The 22,501-nt window shown below is 38.7% G+C and overlaps 1 protein-coding gene across 1 annotated transcript in view; it reads left to right on the top strand.

Moving 5' to 3' along the window:
- LY75 (lymphocyte antigen 75) overlaps positions 1-22,501 on the top strand; it is a 102,336-nt gene that overhangs the window by 16,481 nt on the left and 63,354 nt on the right. Inside the window, exons 5-13 of the mRNA XM_032286641.1 lie at positions 2,901-3,011; positions 4,147-4,287; positions 8,601-8,792; positions 9,730-9,887; positions 11,943-12,053; positions 12,606-12,694; positions 12,834-13,003; positions 15,939-16,138; positions 17,631-17,773. Coding sequence (XP_032142532.1) covers positions 2,901-3,011; positions 4,147-4,287; positions 8,601-8,792; positions 9,730-9,887; positions 11,943-12,053; positions 12,606-12,694; positions 12,834-13,003; positions 15,939-16,138; positions 17,631-17,773 — 1,315 coding nt within the window. The remainder of the gene's footprint in view (positions 1-2,900; positions 3,012-4,146; positions 4,288-8,600; positions 8,793-9,729; positions 9,888-11,942; positions 12,054-12,605; positions 12,695-12,833; positions 13,004-15,938; positions 16,139-17,630; positions 17,774-22,501) is intronic.

The following is a 22,501-nucleotide window of genomic DNA, read 5'->3' as shown; positions in this document are numbered from 1 at the left end:
AAAAAAAAAAAAAAAAGGTATTGCTATTTCAATATTTCAATATTGTCTTCTCAACCATGAAAATTTTATGCCTTTCTATTTATTTAGGACTTCTTTTATGTACTCAGTAAAATTCTGTAACACTTTCCAGAGTCTTTTATATCTTTTGAAGAAACTATGTAAACAGAAATTTTATTATATTTAAAAATCAAGAAACCTAAGTTACTGAGTCCCTGATTATTTATCTTTGGATGAAAGACAAATAATAGTAATATATGATGATGAAGTGCCAGACAGACTACTTTGTATACTTTTTATACATTATCTCATTTAATCCCACCTAACTACCTTATGAGGTGGACATTATTGTTATGCCATTTTGCAGATGAGGAATTCGAGGCTCAGAGAGGAAATATAACTTGTCCAAAGTCACCCACAAGTATTTAGCAGACCCTAAATTTGAACAGTCAGTTTGAAAACAAATTGTATCAGATATATAAATGGATTCACCTTTTATAAGACTGTAAGTTCTTTGCAGGCACAAATGGGTCTCACGGGTTGTTTTTACTTTTGCACAAAGCTTTATTGCTACATATTAAACAAACAAATATTGTCTAATTCAGATAGACCCTGTCACACTATTTTATAATAACTGGAACTATTTGATAAATACTTGCAATAAACAAGCCCTGCTTTCTCCAGATAAATCCATTAATCATTACTACAACCTCATTAAACAAATGTTTTATCACTAGATAAGGAAATTGATACTTAGAAGTAACACACCCAACATCATACAGCTAATAAGTGTCAGATTGGGATTTGAATATCAACATATAAAATTGCAGAATTCTTATTTATTTATTTATTTATTTATTTATTAGAAACAGAAACAGAATCTCACTCTGTTGTCCAGGCTGGAGTGCAGTGGATATTCACAGGTGTGATCAGAGCACACTACAACCTTGAACTCCTGGGCTCATACGATCCTCCCACCTCAGTCTTCCAAGTAGCTAGGACTACAGGAGCACAGGATCATGCCCAGCTTACTTTTTTATACTACTACTTACCCCTCTTAGATATCTTTCTTTATCTCATTTTATCATTAAAAGGCCACAGGTCTTTTGTCATTCTTTTTGGTTACAGCTTCATTCAGACCTCCTTTCTTACTCACAGCTTTACCCTTTTCCTGTATTGTCTCTCACGTGAATATTCAGATCTTTAGAATGAAAATCTGCCAAATACGCCAAATGGGCTACTGTTTGGCATTGGAATTCTATTCCAGACCTCACTGAAGCCTTACAAAAAAATATTGTCAAGAATGGAAAATGCCAATAAATTTAAGTTTCCTAGAATATTAACATTTGGAAACTGATGATTTCAATGAAGGAGAAAAGTGCCAAAGTGTGACAATAAACATCCTACCAAACAATCTAATGACGCATTTAGAGGAACAAATGTTCCATGATTCTTTATGCATCGGTTTTCTTTAATAACTCATGAAAGTAAGGTAACACGGTAAAGGACCTTATTGTACCCTACTCCTGGCCAGACATGCCCCACATTTAATATATATCATAAATTTTAAAAGTATATCTCTTTCGAATGTTTCAAGTTCCTCTTCCAGTATGAAAGCTTCTTAGGCATACCAATATGCCTAATTATGACTGTTAGTTTCCCAAAATCCAAGAAAACTATGTTTTAACCTCCAAAACTCACGGTATCCAAATCAAAATAAATTTTTATTAAGTACCCCTTTACTGAAAACTACCATGTGTAAATATTGATCTAGGAGTAATGACTTCCTAAGCAGTACTGAAAATCCTTACCATCATTTACACATTCCCTTTTCAATATACATGAACCCATACCAGCTTGATTGCATCCACTTTTTTGTGGGCATATGCACATTGAGTCACATATCAGAAATTGGCCTCACTACCTAAATTATATCTGCTTTCTATCTTTTTTTTTTTTTTTTTTTTGAGACAGAGTCTCACTCGGTTGCCCAGGATGGAGAGAAGCGGCATGATCTTGGCTCACTGTAACCTCTGTCTCCCGAGTTCAAGCAATTCTCCTGCCTCAGCCTCCCAAGTAGCTGAGATTACAGACATGTGCCACCATGCTCAGCTAAATTTTGTATTTTTAGTAGAGACGGGGTTTCACTATGTTGGTCAGGCTGGTCTCAAACTCTTGACCTCAGGTGATCCACCCGCCTTCTACCTTTCTTAATTGCTGATGGCATCTGGTTGTCAAGTAATAAATTTGAGAGATCTGTCTCCACTGTAGAGTGAGTGTGTGTGTGTGTGTGTGTGTGTGTGTGTGTCTCATTCTGTATCTCCAGTCTGTACATACATATATATACATAAACAGCTCCTATACATATTTCTGACCCAGTCCCAGAAAAACATGATCATTTGAGGGATCCATGTCTGTATCCTTCTACTAAATTGAAATTCTCATGAGGGCAGGGACTTTTTCATTTTGGTTTTTATATCCCTAGAACCTGGCAAATTATGTGTATGCATAATGAATTTAAATTGTCACTTTGGAATACAGTCAGATCTTCAAAATCTAGAAGTACAATGGAAGCTGCTTTTGATAAGTCTTCTATATTAATAAAAGGATTAAAAATAGATAGTGAGACAGCTACTCTGAGAAGCTTATGTTCTTACCTTAGATGAAAGGGAATTTGACAAGCTGATAGGAAAGCAGAATTGAATTAACTTATTAGCCTTTGGGTTTCTCAATAGTCTGAAGTTTCTTGTCTATCAGCATTGCCTGCCTTTGATGCATAGATAGCCTCCTACAGGGATTGCTGCCTTATAATCAAGGTCTGCAGATTTGTTTGTTATTAGTAGAAATGTAAGTCTAATTTAGATAATAACTTAGGCAACTTTGTCACTTTTTAATTCTTACAGAAAAAGAAGGCATTGCTAGAATTTTCTGGATTGGTTTAAATCAACTGTACTCTGCTAGAGGCTGGGAATGGTCAGACCACAAACCATTAAACTTTCTCAACTGGGACCCAGGTAACTGTTCTTTCCCCACCCCCTCTGCACCAACAAATCTTCAAGAAAGCAAAAGCTTCTCACTTACCAATAGCTTAGAAAATTTCAAAATCTTGGCAACTCCTATTATGGTTACCTCTCAGAATAATTTTTTCTTCCTAAACCATTCTTTGTCTGTGAACTGTTCACTAAGAAAATAAATTTAAAAAATAATAAACCATTCTTAATTATGGTACTGTTATAGCCAAGCTGAACCACACCATGGGCAACTGAGCCTTTGAACCTTTAGACCTCTATAACCACCCTCCATTTTTATGTAAGAGCAGAATGAGTTCCACCACATGGCCTAGGAGCCATTCTGTGTCCCTAAAGGACTTGGCATGTCTATGACTCACCCATGCTGTATGTCATCTGCAGCTTAACTCTAATATGAAATATCACCTCGTTTTCAAACTCTTGGGGTCTCCCCGTTATAGCACCCAAGTACTGACAACATAATGGTTGTGTGTTACAATACAATAAATACCTCAAAGAAAGTCTTGTAGGGAATAAAACAAACAAAATGCCGCAGAGCCTAAAGACGTTCTCCCCAAATGAAGGATTAGACAACTTTGAAAAATAGAATAAAATCTTAGGCAAATGTAGAACCTAAAGTTAACACTAATTTCAGTACAAAACTGCTCTGCACGCATATGGGAAAACTGAGTTAGTCACTTTAGTTAATTTAGGTTGCTAAACTTCCTTATCAGTAAATGAAGTAATACTCTTATTATTTCAGTAAATAGAATCTTTAAAGATAATCTTTAACTCAAGGCCTTAATGGCATGACAATGATAAATTAATATTTTTACTTTATGAAGTAGCAAATTAAGAGCTACTAACCATAGAATATGACCTGGAAGTCATTTGGGGAAAAAACGTTTTGTTTTGTTCTTGTTTTTAAAATTATAATATATCATAGTGTTTTCCCCTTAGATCCTATATTTTAAAAGAAAGACATATTTGAGCACATAATTATTTATTGAGGCTTACACATTTTAAGTATACTATGAGTTCCCATAAAAGCGTAAAATTAGGAATATAAATTATTCTTTCTGACCACCATCCTGGCCCTAATTTTCTCATTCTAATGCTTTGAAAAATGTTCTGTTTTAAGACAGGCCCAGTGCACCTACCATAGGTGGGTCCAGCTGTGCAAGAATGGATGCCGAGTCTGGTCTGTGGCAGAGCTTTTCCTGTGAAGCTCAACTGCCCTATGTCTGCAGGAAACCATTAAATAATACAGTGGAGTTAACAGGTATCGTCTTCACTTACTCATTCAAATAGGCCTTAAAATCATAGTTTTGTGAAAAAAAAGTAAATCATTTCTGACAACCATTTCCAACTTTCCTTCTCCTGATACTGACAGTATAGAAAAGTACTTGATTTTTGACCCTATGGTTAGATATTATCAACCATATATCAATAAAGCTTTGGTTGAGGTAATGAAGAATATTAAATAATAATATGTATTACATAATAATATGTGCCCAGGAGAAGGCAGAGATATTTGAGATAGGAAATATACTTCTGTTCGTGTGTGGCTCTTTTTTCTCCAGAGCAGTGGTTCTCCAAGGATGGTCCCCAGACCAAGAACATCAGCATCACCTCTTCCTGTTAGAAATACAAGCTCTCAGGACCCACTCCAGACTTGCTACATCAGAAACTCCCAGGATGGGGTCCAGCAATCTGTGTTGTTTTTTTTGTTTGTTTGTTTTTTGTTTTTTGGTTTTTTTTTGAGATATAGTCTCCTTCTGTTGCCCAGGCTGGAGTGCAGTGGTACAGTCTCAGCTCACAGCAACGTTCACTTCCTGGGTTCAAGGGATTCTCCTTCCTTAGCCTCCTGAGTAGCTGGGATTACAGGCATGCACCACCACACCTGGCTAATTTTTGTATTTTTAATAGAGACAGGGTTTCACCATGTTAGTCAGGCTGGTCTCAAACTCCTGACCTTGTGATCCTCCCGCCTTGGCATCCCAAAGTACTGGTATTACAGGCATTAGCCATTGCACCCAGCCAGCAATCTGTGTTTTAAGAAGCTCTCCCTGTGGTTCTACTGCGTGGTCAAGTCTGAGAACCACTACTGTGCATGCCTCCATAATGAGGCAAAACCTATGGACTCAGGAGTAATCCCAGGCTTCTTCACCCTGTGCTCCACAGCACCCGGCCTTCTTCTATCCTTCTCTGCCAGGCAGGTCTTTGCATCGAAAAATCAAGTAAAAAGAAGAGGTGCAGAAGGACACAATATATACAATGAGGGGGGTTATTCAGGGAGCTTGAGGATGAAAGAGACACAAGAACAACTGAAGTTTTTGAGGAGTAGAAAGGTTTGAGGTGTTTTTGAAAGAATGGAGAAGAGGAGTGCCTTGACTGTCAAGCATAGGGCCTGATGTATACCTGGTATTTAATTACATCCTCACCAAGTGAGAGAAACTAATACTCAAAACTGGAGGGGTGTATTAGTCCATTTTCATGCTACTGATAAAGACATACCCAAGACTGGAAAGAAAAAGAGGTTTAATGGGCTTACAGTTCCACATGGCTGGGGAGGCCTCACAATCATGGCAGAAGGCGAAGATGAGCAAGTCCTGTCTCCCATGGATGGTGGTGGGCAAAGAGAGAGAGCTTGTGCAGGGAAACTCCCCCTTATAAAACCATCAGATCTTGTGAAACTTATTCACTATCACGAGAACAGCATGGGAGAGACATGCCCCCATGAATCAATTACCTTTCACCAGGACCCTCCTACAATACATGGGAATTTAAGGTGAGATTTGTGTGGGGACACAGCCAGACCTATCAAGGGGAAAGGATTGATTCTGATTGGTTTGTTGTTTGCACAACTCATCATATTCTGCCCTCCAGAGGAAGTATTGACTGGCCTCTAAAGTTGTTTTAGCTAGCACTGACCAGTCCCATGGGGTCATATGGAAGCCGTCTGCTATGGCCTCAATTAATCTTTTTGTAAATGAGCTAGCCGCTCTGTATTCTCTAATGCTTTTTGTTGTCTCTTTATAAGTGTCGAAAGTAATGGGTTCATATACCTGATTACCTTGTTGACCTTGCATCACCGGGCAAGCCAAGACATCCCCTTCTAATGTCACTTGCCTAAGACAGAGTCCCAGTCTTTTTTCCAATTTATTGTGGGAGGCGGCTCAGGGAAAATCTCTGCCTCCTCTGTGGCACCTTTAGTTGATAACAGCGGGGCTGAGGGAGGAGGAGGAGGTGGTAAGGTAGATGATGGTTCTTCCTCCTTTCACTTTTTTGGCTCTTGTGTAGAGTGGGGCCAAAGCAGCCTTAACTAAGGCCCGTAATGTTAAAGTTGTTGCTGGGACCCATTGCCCTTGTTCATGATGTCATTTAAGATTTCTTCCCACTTGCTCCCAGAGCTCTAGGCCTAGTGTGCCTTCTTCTGGGAACCATGGGTTATGGAAAACTACAGTTTGCATTAGGTCCCTTAATTGGGCCTTTGAGATCGAGGCTCCACTAGCTTTAAGCAGCTGTTTCAATACTTTTATATACTGTTGCTGTTGAGCTGATAGCTGTTGTCCCATGATAAAGCCCTAGCTTGAAAACCCGCTCGACTTGGAAATCCCCAGTGGGCACCAATTACTTATTGTGCAGTCATTTCGCTTTCGTTTTTGAGGGTTTGTCACAATCTGTTGCAGCACTCCTCACACAGGGCAGTACCTGCTGGGTCCATCCCGCAGACCCTGGCCGACAACCGATAAAAGGAGTACTCAGACACAAGTATGCAGTGTAAGAGTAGTTAGGTGACTGACTGGCTTTGGTGGCCAGAGAGCAGCCCCGAGAAACTGGAGCTGCTTGCTTTTATTCAGTGCAGGCACAATGATGAAAATCTGGAGGAAACACAACCTGTAGGTAATTAGCATTTATTGTTCCCCTTTCAGGGAACTTCACTCGGGGATGATCAAAGGTCAGTTCCTAGTCAATATAAGTAAACAAGCCTGTTTAAGATAAATTCCCTACATTCCCTTGTACCAACTCCTTGCCCTCTGCCTCAGAGTTATAGAACAGCTGCCTTCAGCTATGCTCCCCTGGGGCTCTGTGTCCTTTCCCTATAGCTTTTCCCTACCACTATGACCAATCCCCAACAAAGGATGATTTTTCAGTGTCCTGCTTTAAGGAACTATGAGTGAAGGGAATAAATCATCCAAATGTCTTGTCATCTAAAAAGAAGCATAGTGCAATTTTTAAGGAAAAACTAGATATAGAATAAAGATTGTAAGGGGATATTTTAAGATAATAGAGGAAATGAACATTTATCTTCCAAGTTGATTTAAACAAAATTTAGTCCATACAACAAAAGGCATAATAGAAAATCCAGCACAAATGAAAATAAACTAGAGCAACTGATGATAGATTAAGTAAATATCTCACAGTAGCAATTATTAAGTAAATCATGATGTTTCCACATGATTGAATAATATGCATTTACTAAAATAACTGTGCCAGCAGGAAAATACAAAGAACAAAACCAAATGATATGCCTACTTATCATTTTAATCTCGTAAAAATATGTATTCATTGAGACACAAATTAGAATATGAAAATGATTGCATTAAGTTCCATTATGGGTGATATTTTTCCTCTGTTCTTTTATCGTAATTATAAAATATAACAACAATACATGCTATTTCAGAATATTAAAGTTAATTGAGTTATCTTGCAAGCCTAAGAGGCTAGCTGAATCTGAATCACTTTAAAAAACAAACTGTCAGTAAAAAAAACAAACTGTCCACATTTTTAAGATGCTGTGTTTTCTTACAACAGATATTCCAAATGGTTCTGAATCAGTGAAGTCTGAGTAACCAACTCACTTTCTGGTAGAAGTATTCTGTAGGGGTTTATACTTCATTCTTTTTTCTAATCTGGAAAGATTAGACCTTCACTTGTGAGCTTTATCATGGTCAAAACAGAATCACTAATTCCATAAGGACCATCTGTCTAGCAGAGGGGAGGAAAGAAGTCCACGGGTAACCTTTGCCCTTTCCCTCCATTGCTGCCATTTCTTGGATGCAAAGTGTGTAAATGTCTTATTCTGTCCTTTAAATCTCTGCCTGTCCTTTGTTCAACAGTGAGCATTAATCTACATCCTCTTGCTAAGCTGACCATGCAAGAAAAGGAGGCTTGCCTTCTTATAATCTTCTCAAGGACAGAGACTGCAGGGAAACATAACAAGTTCCATACCCAGGAAAAGATTTGTCAGAAACTGACTTAACACACATTTTTCTACTGTCTACTTGGACTAAGGGCAATCTCTCCCTTGATTGTGTCCAAACCTTTTAATAGTCTGTGCTCAGCCATATAGCACATTGATATCACATTAAAAAGTCACATCATTTTCTGAATCCCAATGGGAATTCCTATGATACCATGTATACCTCATTTATGTGGTAGGCACCACATAAATTCATGTCACTGTAGCGTCTGAGATCACATTCCCCAGTTTTCCAGAAGACTCATTATTCAAGAAAAAAGAATTTGCAGTGTTATTGATTCAAAATAGATTTATTTTTACTGGAATATAAATAGCTGTTTTTCCCCCAGATGTCTGGACATACTCAGATACCCGCTGTGATGCAGGCTGGCTGCCAAATAATGGATTTTGCTATCTGCTGGTAAATGAAAGTAATTCCTGGGATAAGGCACATACAAAATGCAAAGCCTTCAGTAGTGACTTAATCAGCATTCATTCTCTAGCAGATGTGGAGGTGGTTGTCACAAAACTCCATAATGAGGGTAAGTTTTAAAAAATATCCTATTTGAGAGGCTGAAGACATTTTAAAGCATCCCTGGTTTTAGACTCTTGATGGGAACGAAAAGCTTACAGATTGATCTCACAGGTCAGCACTGTCAGATAGGATTGTCTATGGTGATGGAACTGTTCTACAAACGGCGCTGTGTAGTACGGTGGCCACAAGCCACATGCAGTTTTTGAGCACTTGACAGGTAGCTAGGGCAACTAAGGAACTGAATTATTACTTTTACTTCATTTTATTTTTATTGTTTTTCCCAGCTTCAGCCTTTCTGTTGTAGGACTTTTACTTCATTTTAATTAAGTGGCCACATGTGCCTAGTGGCAACCAATTTGACAGTACCACCACTGATTGAAAGATTTCCCTCTTCTCATGAGCTAAATTTTATTTAAGTTGCGCCAAAAACTTAAGTGGTAATTACTTCACTTTTGTAATTATTTGAAAGCTAAAGACGGGTAAAGGAAAATATACTAGACTGACAGTATTATAATCTCTTCCTAGAATTCACTAATAATAGCTAAGAGTAGGAACCTACTCAGTGCCAGCCTGGTGCTCCTTGTTTCACTTGTGAAGGCAGCAGAGTCTTACAAGGGCAGCAATGGACAGTATTTCTATTCAAATTGGGATAGGTATGATTGTACTTATAGAATTTCATTCATCCCATAAAGCAGAGTTTATCTACGCCAGATATCAGGAACACCCAGCCTGCAGATATTCTACCCATGTACTTTACTTGCACAAGTGACTTGAAAAGCTTTCATTACCCAACCTGCCTGCCTTATCAACATATTAATAATCAACTTAAGAATACTAAAAAGGCTCTTAAAACTCCATATCTGAATGTAAAAATTCGTATAACAATGTACATATTAAAGTATGAAACTGAGCACAACCAAACGAATAAAACATTTTTCTTTCAGATGCCAAAGAAGACATATGGACAGGCCTCAAGAACATAAACATACCAACTTTATTTCAGTGGTCAGATGGTACTGAAGTTACTCTCACATTTTGGGATGAGAATGAGCCAAATATTCCCTACAATAAGACGCCCAGCTGTGTTTCCTACTTAGGAGAGGTAGGAAACTCCCCTGGTTTATTTATGTTCTTACTGTTATGCCTAATGATAATATTAAGATTTCTTTGGTTGGGATGTTTGTGTATAACCTGGAAAGAAAATAAAAGGTAAGGGCCCTCTAGATCATGGGTGCAGGACTACAAACGATTACCTGTTAAGAACTGGGCGGCACAGCAGGAGGTGAGCAGCGGGCAAGCAAACATCACTGCCTGAGCTCCACCTCCTGTCAGATTGGCAGCAGCATTAGAGTCTCATAGGACAGTGAACCCTATTGTGAACTGCACATGCAAGGCACCTAGGTTGCACATTCCTGTGGAACAATTTCATCCCAAAACTATCCTCCTCCCCACCATCTGTGGAAAAATTGTCTTCCACAAAACTGGTCCCTGGTGCCAAAGGTTGGTGAAAAGTAATCTAGAGTCTAGATTATCTTTCTGGTAGCTACTTTGAAAAGGTGAATAAAAGCAATTACTAAATAACCAACCGACATCCTATCTGAGAGCATCTCTTTTGGTCTCAAACAGATACAGAGAATCCCTTTAGAACTCAGATTCTTGCACCAGACTGATTCCAGCGACTTGCTTTCTCTCAGGACCAGGGCCTCAACTCACCTTTCTGTCATCAATGTGATATTGGGCAGATAGCCACAACTTAACCTGAAGAATCCCATCTTCCAAATTCATGTTCAGATTGTTTTATATCAATACTACTTTGAGAAGTGAAAAAATAATTTTATTTAAAAATTAGGCCTAACTTTTTCAGAGAACATCTTATTCCTGTAGAATGCCTAAACATTTCTTTTTTTTTTTTTTGATATGGAGTCTCACTCTGTTGCCTGGGCTGGAGTGCAATGGCACAATCTTGGCTCACTGAATCTCCCCCTCCCAAGTTCAAGTGGTTATCCTGCCCCAGCCTCCTGAGTAGCTAGGATGACAAGTGTGTGCCACCACACCCAGCTAATTTTTGTGTTTTTAGTAGAGTCAGGGTTTCACCATGCTAGTCAGGGTGGTCTCAAACTCCTGACCTCGTGATCCGCCTGCCCCCTCCCAAAGTGCTGGGATTACAGGCGTGAGCCACCATGCCCAGCCACCTAGACATTTTTTGAACATCCTTTATTAATAATCCAAAATAGGCTGTGTCTTGAGCAGAAAAGATATATGTACCTCTTTGTTTCATTTGCATCACTTTCCTGTGGACTCCTAATTGGTTATGATATCACTCAGACATCTAAAGAGACTTAAGTGGAAACAACAAATGTTATGTGTATTTAAAAGAAATTTAGAAAGGTGTCACATTTGGTGCTCTGTTTAAAAGGATATCAAACATGATAGAAGAACATCAGATTATGGAAAGGGGTTCCCATGGGCAAGGGTGAATTGATGACATACCTAGACAGCATTCCAGTGTTCAAAACTGACCCTTATTATAATCAACTTATTAAAATTTAATTTGAAGAAAGCAAAGTGATTTACTCAATTTAGCAAATTAATGCTAAGTAGCATATTTGAAAGAGGTAATTTTGAAGTCTAGGCTGTAGTAGAGTTGAAGAAAACTTTTGATCTAGAATTCATGGAGAATAGCTATTCTAACTACCATCAACATTTTACACATGAGGAAACTGAGAAAGGGAGGTCAATGATGTGCCTAAAACTTTCCAACTTTGGCCATGCCACAGGGAAGAAGACTAGAATGCTGGCAACCGTGGTCTGAAATCTTCTCTCTTCAACTTCTATACTAAATGTCCTTTGATGATTTTATTGTTACTCTTATAAGAAAACAAAATTTATCCACAATGTGACCTTGAGGTGATCCTGAGGTAACTGGCTGTGAGCCATCACTTTGCAAGCCTGTTGAGTAGCATTTTCTAGGAGGGTGTTCTCACATTTGATAATTTGTCTCTCTCTCGCTCTCTCCCCCTGCCCCCGCCGTCTCTCTCTCTCTCTCTCTCTCTCACACACACACACACACACACACACATAGATTTTGTGAATTCAGTTCTGAATATGTGGTAAATAATTTCCTTTCCAAGCAAATGTTTTTTGTCTCCTTTCAAAGCTAGGTCAGTGGAAAGTCCAATCATGTGAGGAGAAACTAAAATATGTATGTAAGAAAATGGGAGAAAAACTGAATGACACAAATTCTGATAAGACGTGTCCTCCAGATGAGGTAGGTAAAATCCCTGTGTAAATTTTCCCAAGCAGTATTACAACTTCTTGGTTAGAAATGGTAGCTGAGACTTAAACAATTCAGACTCATAAAATAGAAGGAACTACTAGGTTCTGTTCACTTATGTTAGGACAAGCCAGAAGGCAGTAAGTCTTAGCATATTGGCATTCTTACAGGATGAAAAAGAGTTACTTATTTGAAATTTTCTATAAGTATTTTTAGGATTACTATTCTCAAGGCTGATATCTTTACTTCCCCACTAATATTATTAATATCAAAAAATAATTCATACAGCAAATATTATACTCTTATGATGAGCTAGGCACCAAGGATAAAGAGAAGTAGCCTATGCCTTTTATTTGACACAGGCTCACAGTCTTGTGGAGGTTATCTGTGAAATTGCATCCCACCCTCATCACATGTATGAATTCAATGGCCATGTCCTCAGTTTCCACAAGTTCTAAGATGTTATCAATGTAGCAGAAACATGCTTGTCAGAGGGGTACACATCAAGTCCAGAAAACAGTTTGACAATATTTTCCTCTGATTTAGGGCTGGAAGAGACATGGAGAAACCTGTTACAAGATTTACAAGGATGAGGTCCCTTTTGGAACAAACTGTAATCTGACTATCACCAGCAGGTGTGACCATCAGTAAACTTGTTCTCATAAACTTTCAACTCTTAGTTCTTCTGCTAAACACTCTTCCTAAGAAAAAGGCGTATCTTCAAATAGAGTCAATCATTGTGAAACACTTGCCAATTTGATTCTCTTTTTGTAGATTTGAGCAAGAATACCTAAATGATTTGATGAAAAAGTATGATAAATCTCGAAGAAAATACTTCTGGACTGGCCTGAGAGATGTAGATTCTCGTGGACAGTATAATTGGGCAACTGTTGGTGGAAGAAAGCAGACTGTAACCTTTTCCAACTGGAATTTTCTTGAGCCAGGTGTGTCTTCATCTTTAAAGTAGTAGAATACTGTGACTAATGAAAGGCAGCATTCCTCCCAAAGATGTTCTTCACTTACTTTTGAAATGTGAGGTACGTGATAATCTTTAGGACTGGAATCTATCTATGGGATCGTAAATAGAAGCAGTGGCTATGTCTTCCTTATTATGTCCTCAGGAATAATTCAGTGAAAGAAGTTCAAAAACTTAGTTCTCCCAAACCACCATCTAATGGCTCAGAGCTAGAACCACCAGTGTGAGTTTTTAAATCTTTTCTGTGTAAATCTCAAATAGAATCTAGAAGTTCTCATGTGAAACTCTTTACATTTTCATCTCTCTTCTCCTTAACCTTTCTTCAAAACAATGTGTTTTCTTCCATTATTCTCAATGGGTAAGAATTATGGAGGCTATATTGTGTGTATTATTTATTTTGTTTTTGTTCGTTTGTTGCCCAGGATGGAATGCAGTGGTATGATCTTGGCTCACTGCAACCTCGGCCTCCCAAGTTCAAGTGATTCTCCTGCCTCAGCCTCCCAAGTAGCTGGGATTATAGGTGCACACCATCACACCTGGCTGGTTTTTGTATTTTTATAGAAATGGGGTTTTACCGTGTTGGCCAGGCTGGTCTCAATCTCCTGATCTCAAGTTATCCATCTGCCTCGGTCTCCCAAAGTGCTGGGATTACAAGTGTGAGCCACCATGCCTGGCCTCTTACTTATTTTGAAAGTTAGTTCCAGGCCGGGCGCGGTGGCTCAAGCCTGTAATCCCAGCACTTTGGGAGGCCGAGGCGGGTGGATCACGAGGTCAAGAGATCAAGACCATCCTGGTCAACATGGTGAAACCCCGCCTCTACTAAAACTACAAAAAATTAGCTGGGCATGGTGGCGCGTGCCTGTAATCCCAGCTACTCAGGAAGCTGAGGCAGGAGAATTGCCTGAACCCAGGAGGCGGAGGTTGCAGTGAGCCAAGATCATGCCATTGCACCCAAGCCGGGAAAAAATGAGTAAAACCCCGCCCCAAAAAAAAAAAAAAAAAAAAAAAAAAGAAAGTTAGTTCCTCTTTCTCCAACCAGCCTAAAGCATTGACCATAATTTGCCATAGAATCAGAATACCTGAGCTGGAAAAGACATCAGAAATACTTTTAGAGTTAAGAAAACAAAGACTTTAAAGGGTGATTTACTTGACAAAGATCATCTGGTTATTGAATTAATAAAATCTAGAGTTCCTGATTTTTAAGCCAGTGGCTTTGAATAAGACAACAATATAAAGATTTCTACTTTTCACCTATTGAATTATTTATATTTTATTGCATTGCTTTAATGTGATCAGGAAGACTATCTTTTATAACACAGAGATTAGAAAATATGAGCTTACAGTTGAACATGAAATTTGAAATAGAAAATGCACACAAAAGTTATGACACATTGTCATCACCATCAACATGAGTGATGTTGCCAGTAACAAAGTCAGCCTTTTATGTACAGAAGAAGATGGAGTATACAGATGTTGATCCTGGTTAACTCTCATCTTAAATTAGGAACACTCTGATAGATAAAGCACATAGATTTATTTTCTCTTCTTTTTTTTTTTTTTTTTTTTGAGACAGAGTTTTGCTCTTCTCACCTAGGCTGGAGTGCAATGGTGTGGTCTTGGCTCACTGCACCCTCTGCCTCCCTGGTACAAATGATGCTCCTGCCTCAGCTTCCTGAGTAGCTGGGATTACAGGCATGCACTACCATGCCCAGCCAATTTTGTATTTTTAGTAAAAATGGGGTTTCACCATGTTGGCCAGGCTGATCTCGAACTCCCGACCTCAGGTGATCCACCTGCCTCAGCCTCCCAAAGTGCTGGGATTACAGGCGTGAGCCACCACACCCTGCCAGATTTCTTTTCTAGACACTCAGACATCTTAGAGTAAAGGTCAATGATTAAGTCTTGGTGGTTGGAGAGGTGCTTGAGAAGCAGCTACCAGAAAGGCTGCATGAAGCTCTCTTTACCATCATTCCTCCCATCCTCAGCCAACTTCGTCTATCATGGGCACATCGATAGGGGGACAGAACAGGGAAAATAGCACACCCATTCAGGGTAGCAAGGCAATTATTTTTCCCAGTGTCTTGTTCCTCTTGCTGTTTGTGTATAAGAGACCATGTGGCTTCTCTGTTTGGTGGGATAGAAGTTGTCCTTACTACTTTTCAATGTGCGTGACTCTTCTTGTCTTCTGCCTGCTTCGGGCAGTGTGGTATAATGGAAAATGGAACATGACCCTTTGCCAGACAAATCTGGATTCAATCCTGACTCTAACACTCACTAACTGACTATGGGCAAGTTACTTAGTCTTCATTTAGAAAATGGAACTGATATTAAAAACTACTTTTTAATACTGTTATGAATACATAAAATTATGAATGTCACAAATAAATAGTAAACAAATACATATTATCACATACCTCCTTCTACCTTATTGCACCAGCTTTTCCTTTGGATCAGAATCTGAGAGAGTTGTATTTTGAGGTTTACTAAGTTGCTTAAAAACTGCTCAAAGTTGTTAAGCTAATTCAAACCACTATCCTAAACAGCAGTGATGTTTAGGGTACAGTTCTAGAAATAAACCACCTGGGCACAAATCCTGGGACAACCACTTACCTAATTCTATGACCTTGAACAAGTCAAGAACAACTTAATTCTCAGTGTACCTCAAATTATGACAATAGAATTTCCCCTATAGGTTTGTTCTGAGGATTAATCTTTTTAGAAAAGTGCTTTAAAAATAATAAACACTGCCTGTCATTATTATTCTGAACAACACATTTCTCTCCTCTCTGTGTTCCTTTTTTTTTTTTTTTGTATTCTCTCTCCTCAACATTGCTGAAATAAAGAGTAGAAACACTAGAAAGTGTTTGAACTTTAACATTTTAAGCTTTCCACTTCAATCCCAGCTTCCCCAGGTGGCTGTGTGGCTATGTCTACTGGAAAGTCTCTTGGAAAATGGGAGGTAAAAGACTGCAGAAGCTTCAGAGCACTTTCAATTTGCAAGAAAATAAGTGGACCCCTTGAGCCTGAAGAAGCAGCCCCTAAGCCTGATGAACCCTGTCCTGAAGGCTGGCAGAGTTTGCCCTCAAGCCTTTCTTGTTATAAGGTAAAGTAACATTCTCACTCTATCCTTCAATGAAATTATTTTTCTACTATCCTTGTTCATGTCCTTGTACAAATTATGCTCTTCTCCTTAATCCTATGTCACCTAACTAAAGTGCTCTGGAGCATAGAGTCCTTGGCAGGGCATCGCTGAACCTCTGGCGTGAGGTAGCTCTGCCTCACACCCTGCACGTGTCCTACCCAGAAGGGCAGGGCCAAAGCCAGAACTGGCTCCTTCCCAAGGACTTATTTTCCCAGTAAGTTGGTATACTGTATGCCATACTGCCATACTGCCCCTGTGCCTGTGATCCTCATATTCATCTAATTCTTGTCAAATTAAGAAGTCCAGCACGTCCTATGATGTAAAAAATATATGTATATGTAAATATATATCTGTGTGTGTGTGTGTGTGTGTATGTGTGTGTGTGCGTGTGTGTATTTATTGGGGTCTGCATCAGTCAACTAGTCCCATAAACCAACCATTAGATGCCACCCCAAAATTTGGTGGCTATGACAACAAACATTTAGCCTCACATTCACGCAGATCTCCAGGCCAACTAGGGTTTAACCGATCTAGATTGGACTTGAATGGTGACCTCTGCTTCCAACTTCAGGTCAGATGTGCTGGGCTCCAGTCCTTCATCTAGGCTCAAACTGAAAGGGCAACAGCTTTCAGGGGCTTGTCGTTCTCATGGTATATCACTGGAGCCCAAGAAGGCAAGCCAACCATATAAGCACATTTCAGGCCTCTGCTCACTTTACCTCCACTAATATCCCATCAACACAGTAAGTCATATGGCCAAGCCCCATGTCAAAGTACAAAGAAGTATATTCCACCCACCAAAGGGCTGTGGCGAGACTGTCTAATTATATTACAAGGAACAGAAGAATTGGGACAAATATAATTCATCCTGTCATTGTGTCATCAACTCTTCCTCCTCCTCCTCCTCTTCTTTCTCTTTCTTCTTTCTTCTTCTTTTGAAACAGCCCAAGTTCCAGTTAGTTTTGCCACCTCCTGTCAATGTTTACACACCAGTGTAGACTGCTCTTTGGTCCTTCCTCATCAGAAAATAGTTCTATTTTTGTGTGGGTCCACAGTATCTTAAATTCAAAATTTATATTGTTAGCACATTTCTTTGCCAAAGCCTACTCCCAAAGCATTTATATGTATCCTTTATAGCCTTGCACACTGGTTCATTATATCTTTCAAGGTCCTAGGAATACAAGAGAATATGGCTCTTGTTGGAGCAATTCCTGGGCCTGGCTGAGGAAGGCCATCCATCTGACCACAGGGACTGGCCCCTGTGCTGGCCTTTAGTTGAATTGACACTTTCAGCAGGACCTGTCTGTGCCTCAGTATATGTGCGTTTACCTATGCCTTCATTACACCTGTAAGAATTCATTTCAGGGGCACACACACAACAGTAATTGACTTTAACACTGTGGAGTACTTTATGATTATACCAGAAAACAAATTAACATTATATTTTACTAAGGTATTCCATACAGAAAGAATTGTGAGAAAGAGGAACTGGGAAGAAGCTGAACGATTCTGCCAAGCCCTTGGAGCACACCTTTCTAGCTTCAGCCATGCGGATGAACTAAAGGATTTTCTTCACTTTTTGATGGACCAGTTCAGGTAATACTTTTAGAATGAGAATTTCTTTCTTTTTCTTATTGTACTTTAGGTCCTGGGGTACATGTGCAAATCATGCAGGATCGTTGCATAGGTATATACATGGCAAGGTGGTTTGCTGCCTCTATCCCCCCGTCACCTATATCTGGCATTTCTCCCCATGTTATCTCTCCCCAACCTCCCCACCCCCCACTGTCCCACCCCTAGTACCCCACAACAGACCCAGTGTGTGATGCTCCCTGTGTCCATGTGTTCTCATCGTTCAACACCTGCCTATGAGTGAGAACATGCACTCATAGGTTGTAGAATGAGATTCTCTATGCTGAATTTGATGTCCTCTAGATATTCAAAATTGACATGTTCTTACCCTCCCTCCCTGTTGGAAAAAAAATTGACATACTTTATTATCTAAAAGGTCATTTGTTGCTTCGCAGTCATGCAACATCAAGCTCTCTTAATATGCAGACACTATGAGGAATCTAAAGATGAATGAGATATATTTCCTACCCTTTGTTTAACAAAGTCCAACAGTAATGTATGGCAGAAAATCTAGAACATAGACAAGGAAGGGCTTTGAGAATTCAGAGGAGGGGGAGAGTGTTCTAGGAGTATAATCAGGAAAAATATAAAGAAGGCTGATTCTTGGAAGGTACGTATTATTTCAAACATAAGCAAAGGAACTGAGAACAGAATGTACAGATATGGTCAAGGAGAAATGAGTCATACAAATTAGTTAGAAAATGGGATTTGGATATGCAATTGGAATGTCCTTGTTTGCCAGGGAAGGAGTTTGATCTTAAGTCAATAAGCACAACCAAACAAAAAACAAGGTGCATGTGTGTGTATTTATGCATATACACATATATAGAGAGAGAGGAAGGGATTTCACCATGTTGGCCAGGCTGGTCTTGAACTTTGAACTTCAGGTGATCCAGGTAGCCTTTGCCTACCAAAGTGCTGGGATTACAGTCGTGAGCCGCCACACCCGGCTTATTTTTCGTTTTGATTAAGTGCAAGTCTGCAAATTTGTTCAATAATAAAGTCCAATTCTGCACTGTTGAAAGAGACTTAAAACAAAGCTTGCCAATTAGTATTTATCCAGCTCTAAGACTATAATGTTCTTTTCCTGGGGGGCCACAGAGTATTACAAAATTGTGAAATTCTAATAAAAATCATTTAAAAATTTAAAAAATTAAATTTTTTAAAAAATTTTTAAAAAGCAGCTAGCAACATTTTCATTGTGCAATAAATAAGTTAGTGCTGAGTAGCTGGTGGCCTCCTAAAATGGGGCCTGACTCTCCAATTTGCCATGGTCTCTAATTTATTGCTTCTTGACCCCACTTCCCTTGGTTATGTTATGTGCTTGTCTTATATTTACTCAAATAGCAATTGAGTTAATAATCACAAATCATGGCATGTGATCATCTTAATAGATGCTGAAAATGCATCTGGTAAAATCTATTCATTCCTGGCTTAATACTTAAATATATACTTATATTTAGTAAATATAACTATAACATAAATTCTTATTCAAATAGAAGAGTAGTTCAAACTAGTAGCCGTATCACACTTAATGATGAAGCATTGGTAAGTGCATTTTCCCTGAAAGTCTGAAAAAGGTAAGGATCCCTCTATCATCACTATTGTTAATCTTGGTTTGAGATTCATCTCCTGTACATTAAGATAAAAACAATACTATAATGTGTAAATGTTTATAATATATTAAGCACAAGAAAAGGTAAATTATCAAAGAGTAAAAATATATTATTTACATTTAAAACTAGACTGCAAAAATGCATCAAAAAGGGTAATGGCTGTTATATCTCTAGGAAGTAAGATTTTGAATGATTTTTAAAGTGTTTTCTTTGGGCTGAGTGTAGTGATTTATGCCTGTAATCCCAACACTTTGGGGCCTGAGGTGAGAGGAATGCTTGAAACCAGTTCAAGACCAGCCTGAGGAGCATAGGGAGACCCTGCCTCAAAAATTTAAAAAATTAGCTGGGCATGGTGGTACACATCTGTGGTCCTGGCTACTCAGGAGGCTGAGTCAGGAGTTCAAGGATACAGTGAGCCAAGATGGTGCCACTGCACTCCAGCTTGGGCAACAGAGTGAGACCCTGTCTCTAAAAAATAAATGAATGAAATGTTTTCTTTGAAAATTTCCACATCACATATTCCATATTTCCTTTTTGTTTTGTTTTGTTTTATGAGACAGGGTCTTATTTTGTTATTTGAGCTGAGGTGCAGCGGCGTGATTATGGCTCACTGCAGCCTCAACCTCCCAGACTCAGGTAATCCCCCCACTTAAGTCTCCCAAGTAGCTGGGACTACAGGCACATGCCATAACAACCAGCTAATTTTTGTATTTTTTGTAGAAATGGGGTTTTTCCATGTTGCCTAGGCTAATCTCAGATTCCTGGGCTCAAGTGATTCACCCTCCTTAGCCTCCCAAGACACTGGGATCACAGATATGAGCCACAGCGCTTGGCCCAGATGCGCTTTAAGAAAGCTTCTGCTGTGTTTTTCTCATTAGAGAATGTAGTTTCACTACAGTGTACTGGGAGCCTATGTAAAATACAATACCTGTGTTCCATAAGTATTTATTTATTAAGCATCTATCGTAGAACCTCAAGTATTCCAGACTTCACTGTCTGGTGTTAGAAATTAATATACAAAATTTCATTGCAGACTGACCCAAGTCAATTTGTATATATTAAATATTAACTGTTGGGTTCTTTTTGAGGTGAGTGTTAGCTATTCCCTCAACCTTGAGAATAGATTATAATAAATACAAAATTCAGACCAAATTCTTCCACACATACAGATATTTGCTATGCAAACATTCATCGAAGCAGACACAAAACATTTTATAAAGCCTGTTTTGTAAGCTTCACAACATAGCAGCAATCTGTCCTTTTGGTATTATAAATATCACCTTGCACAAGTTTACTTGAAGCAGGTGTGACAACATTCTGGGGCAGCATTCTGTTCCCATTGTAGTCAGTATCAGGCCATCACAATCACCTGACCCAATGACTGGATGTGGGATTGTTTAGAATCAAGCCCTACTGAGAAATGGGCTGTGGCCTCACAAGATTCTAATATACTCTTGAGAAGTGTGAGAGTTGCTCTAAATATTTTAGCTAATCCCTACATCTCAAATAACTTACATTTCGTTAATGAGAGCCCATTCCTACCCATCATGCCAATGAACGAGCTTCTAATTTCACTGACATTAATCTAGTTCTCATATTTGCTCTGCTCATGACCAAAGCCTCCAGCGTGACTTTGGTGATGATGGAAGTCCTCATGGTGGCCACCTCTGGAGCATGGCCTTTCTAATACACCACCAATTCTTCCTGACATGTAAATTTCAAGCAGGACAACTTAACACCCCTTAGATCTCAAGCTTGACACACACAATATCATACCATCCAGGTAAAGTATTTTTAAGTAAATACTGACATAAGCTCTAGATTCCAAGCAAGCGGTTAGTAACTCTAACTGTAATGAGAAGCCATGGATAAGTACTAAGCAATGCGATTATAGATATTTGTGAGAAACAATAAAGAGAAAACATTGGAATATCATATATGATAGAAATGACCATTAAGAGTATCCATATACAGGATGAATTACACTGGGCAACAAAACTAACATGAAAGGAACTTTTCATGATTTATTTCTTTGTTTGGAATCACACTTGTTAAGCACTCCATTAAAAAATTAATACAAGTTCATTATATAAAATTTGGAAAATATGAAAACAGCTAATGAAGCAATCACCTCAAATCCTAGCTCCTGATTATAAACATAGTAAACATTTAGTGTAAACCCTTTCCATTTACTTACATCTCTGCACATATAGCTTTTACAAATCCTATTTTCCATAGAATATACTATGTTTAAATTTTTCTAATCATAGAATTAATGATCATAGAATTTAGAAAACAGAACAGCACAGAGAAAAAACAAATCTCCATAATCCCTTCATTCATAGGAACAGTATTTTATTTGTACTCTGATCCTAGCAGCTAACACAATGCCGTAGTAAGCAGACTGTGTTATTTGCTTAATAACTTCTCCATAATAAAGAAACCGTTTGCCTGGGCTGTGCTTGCTGAACATATTCTAAAACCAAAATTGTAACCATAGCTTAAAGGAAAGAAAGAACCAAACCCATTTATATTAGAAAATGATTTTAAAGCTTACTCCTTGAATCCCTTAGCCCTTTATTGCAGGAATTGACCTTTCTCTGCAAGATATCCATTGCCCAAATTGTGTACTGCATGCCAAGGAGTTAAGTCAGATTATGCTGTACCTCTCACAATCTACATTCCACATCTCTGTTTGTATTTCAGTGAAAAGGATTCATGGTGTACCAAATCATTAAGGCTCTAAGATCTTTGCAACTCTTAATGGCAGCCCAACAGGGAAAGCCATTGTAGGGCAAAAATAGCCATAGGATTAGAGAAGAAAGCCTTGTTTGCAATGCCATTGCTGCTGTGTACACTACCTCCTGTGATGTGGCATGAATAGATTTAGACATAAGTCTAAGGCTTTGCAGAATAAGCACCCTCATCAAATAGTATTTATTGGGGGTTATGGCTGAGATACTGTTTTCCTTAGCAACCAGATGCAGCAGGAAATTTGATTGAGAATAGGAATTGCAACATAATTACACATATTAACCTTTTATGCAATCTCTTTTAGACCTAAAAGTTTTAAAAC

The sequence above is a fragment of the Sapajus apella genome, unplaced genomic scaffold, assembly GCF_009761245.1.
Source record: "Sapajus apella isolate SASKATOON/1434 unplaced genomic scaffold, GSC_monkey_1.0 scaffold18, whole genome shotgun sequence".
Taxonomy (NCBI): domain Eukaryota; kingdom Metazoa; phylum Chordata; class Mammalia; order Primates; family Cebidae; genus Sapajus; species Sapajus apella.
Note: the sequence above shows the minus strand (reverse complement) of the source record. Positions and strands in the feature narration are given on the sequence as shown.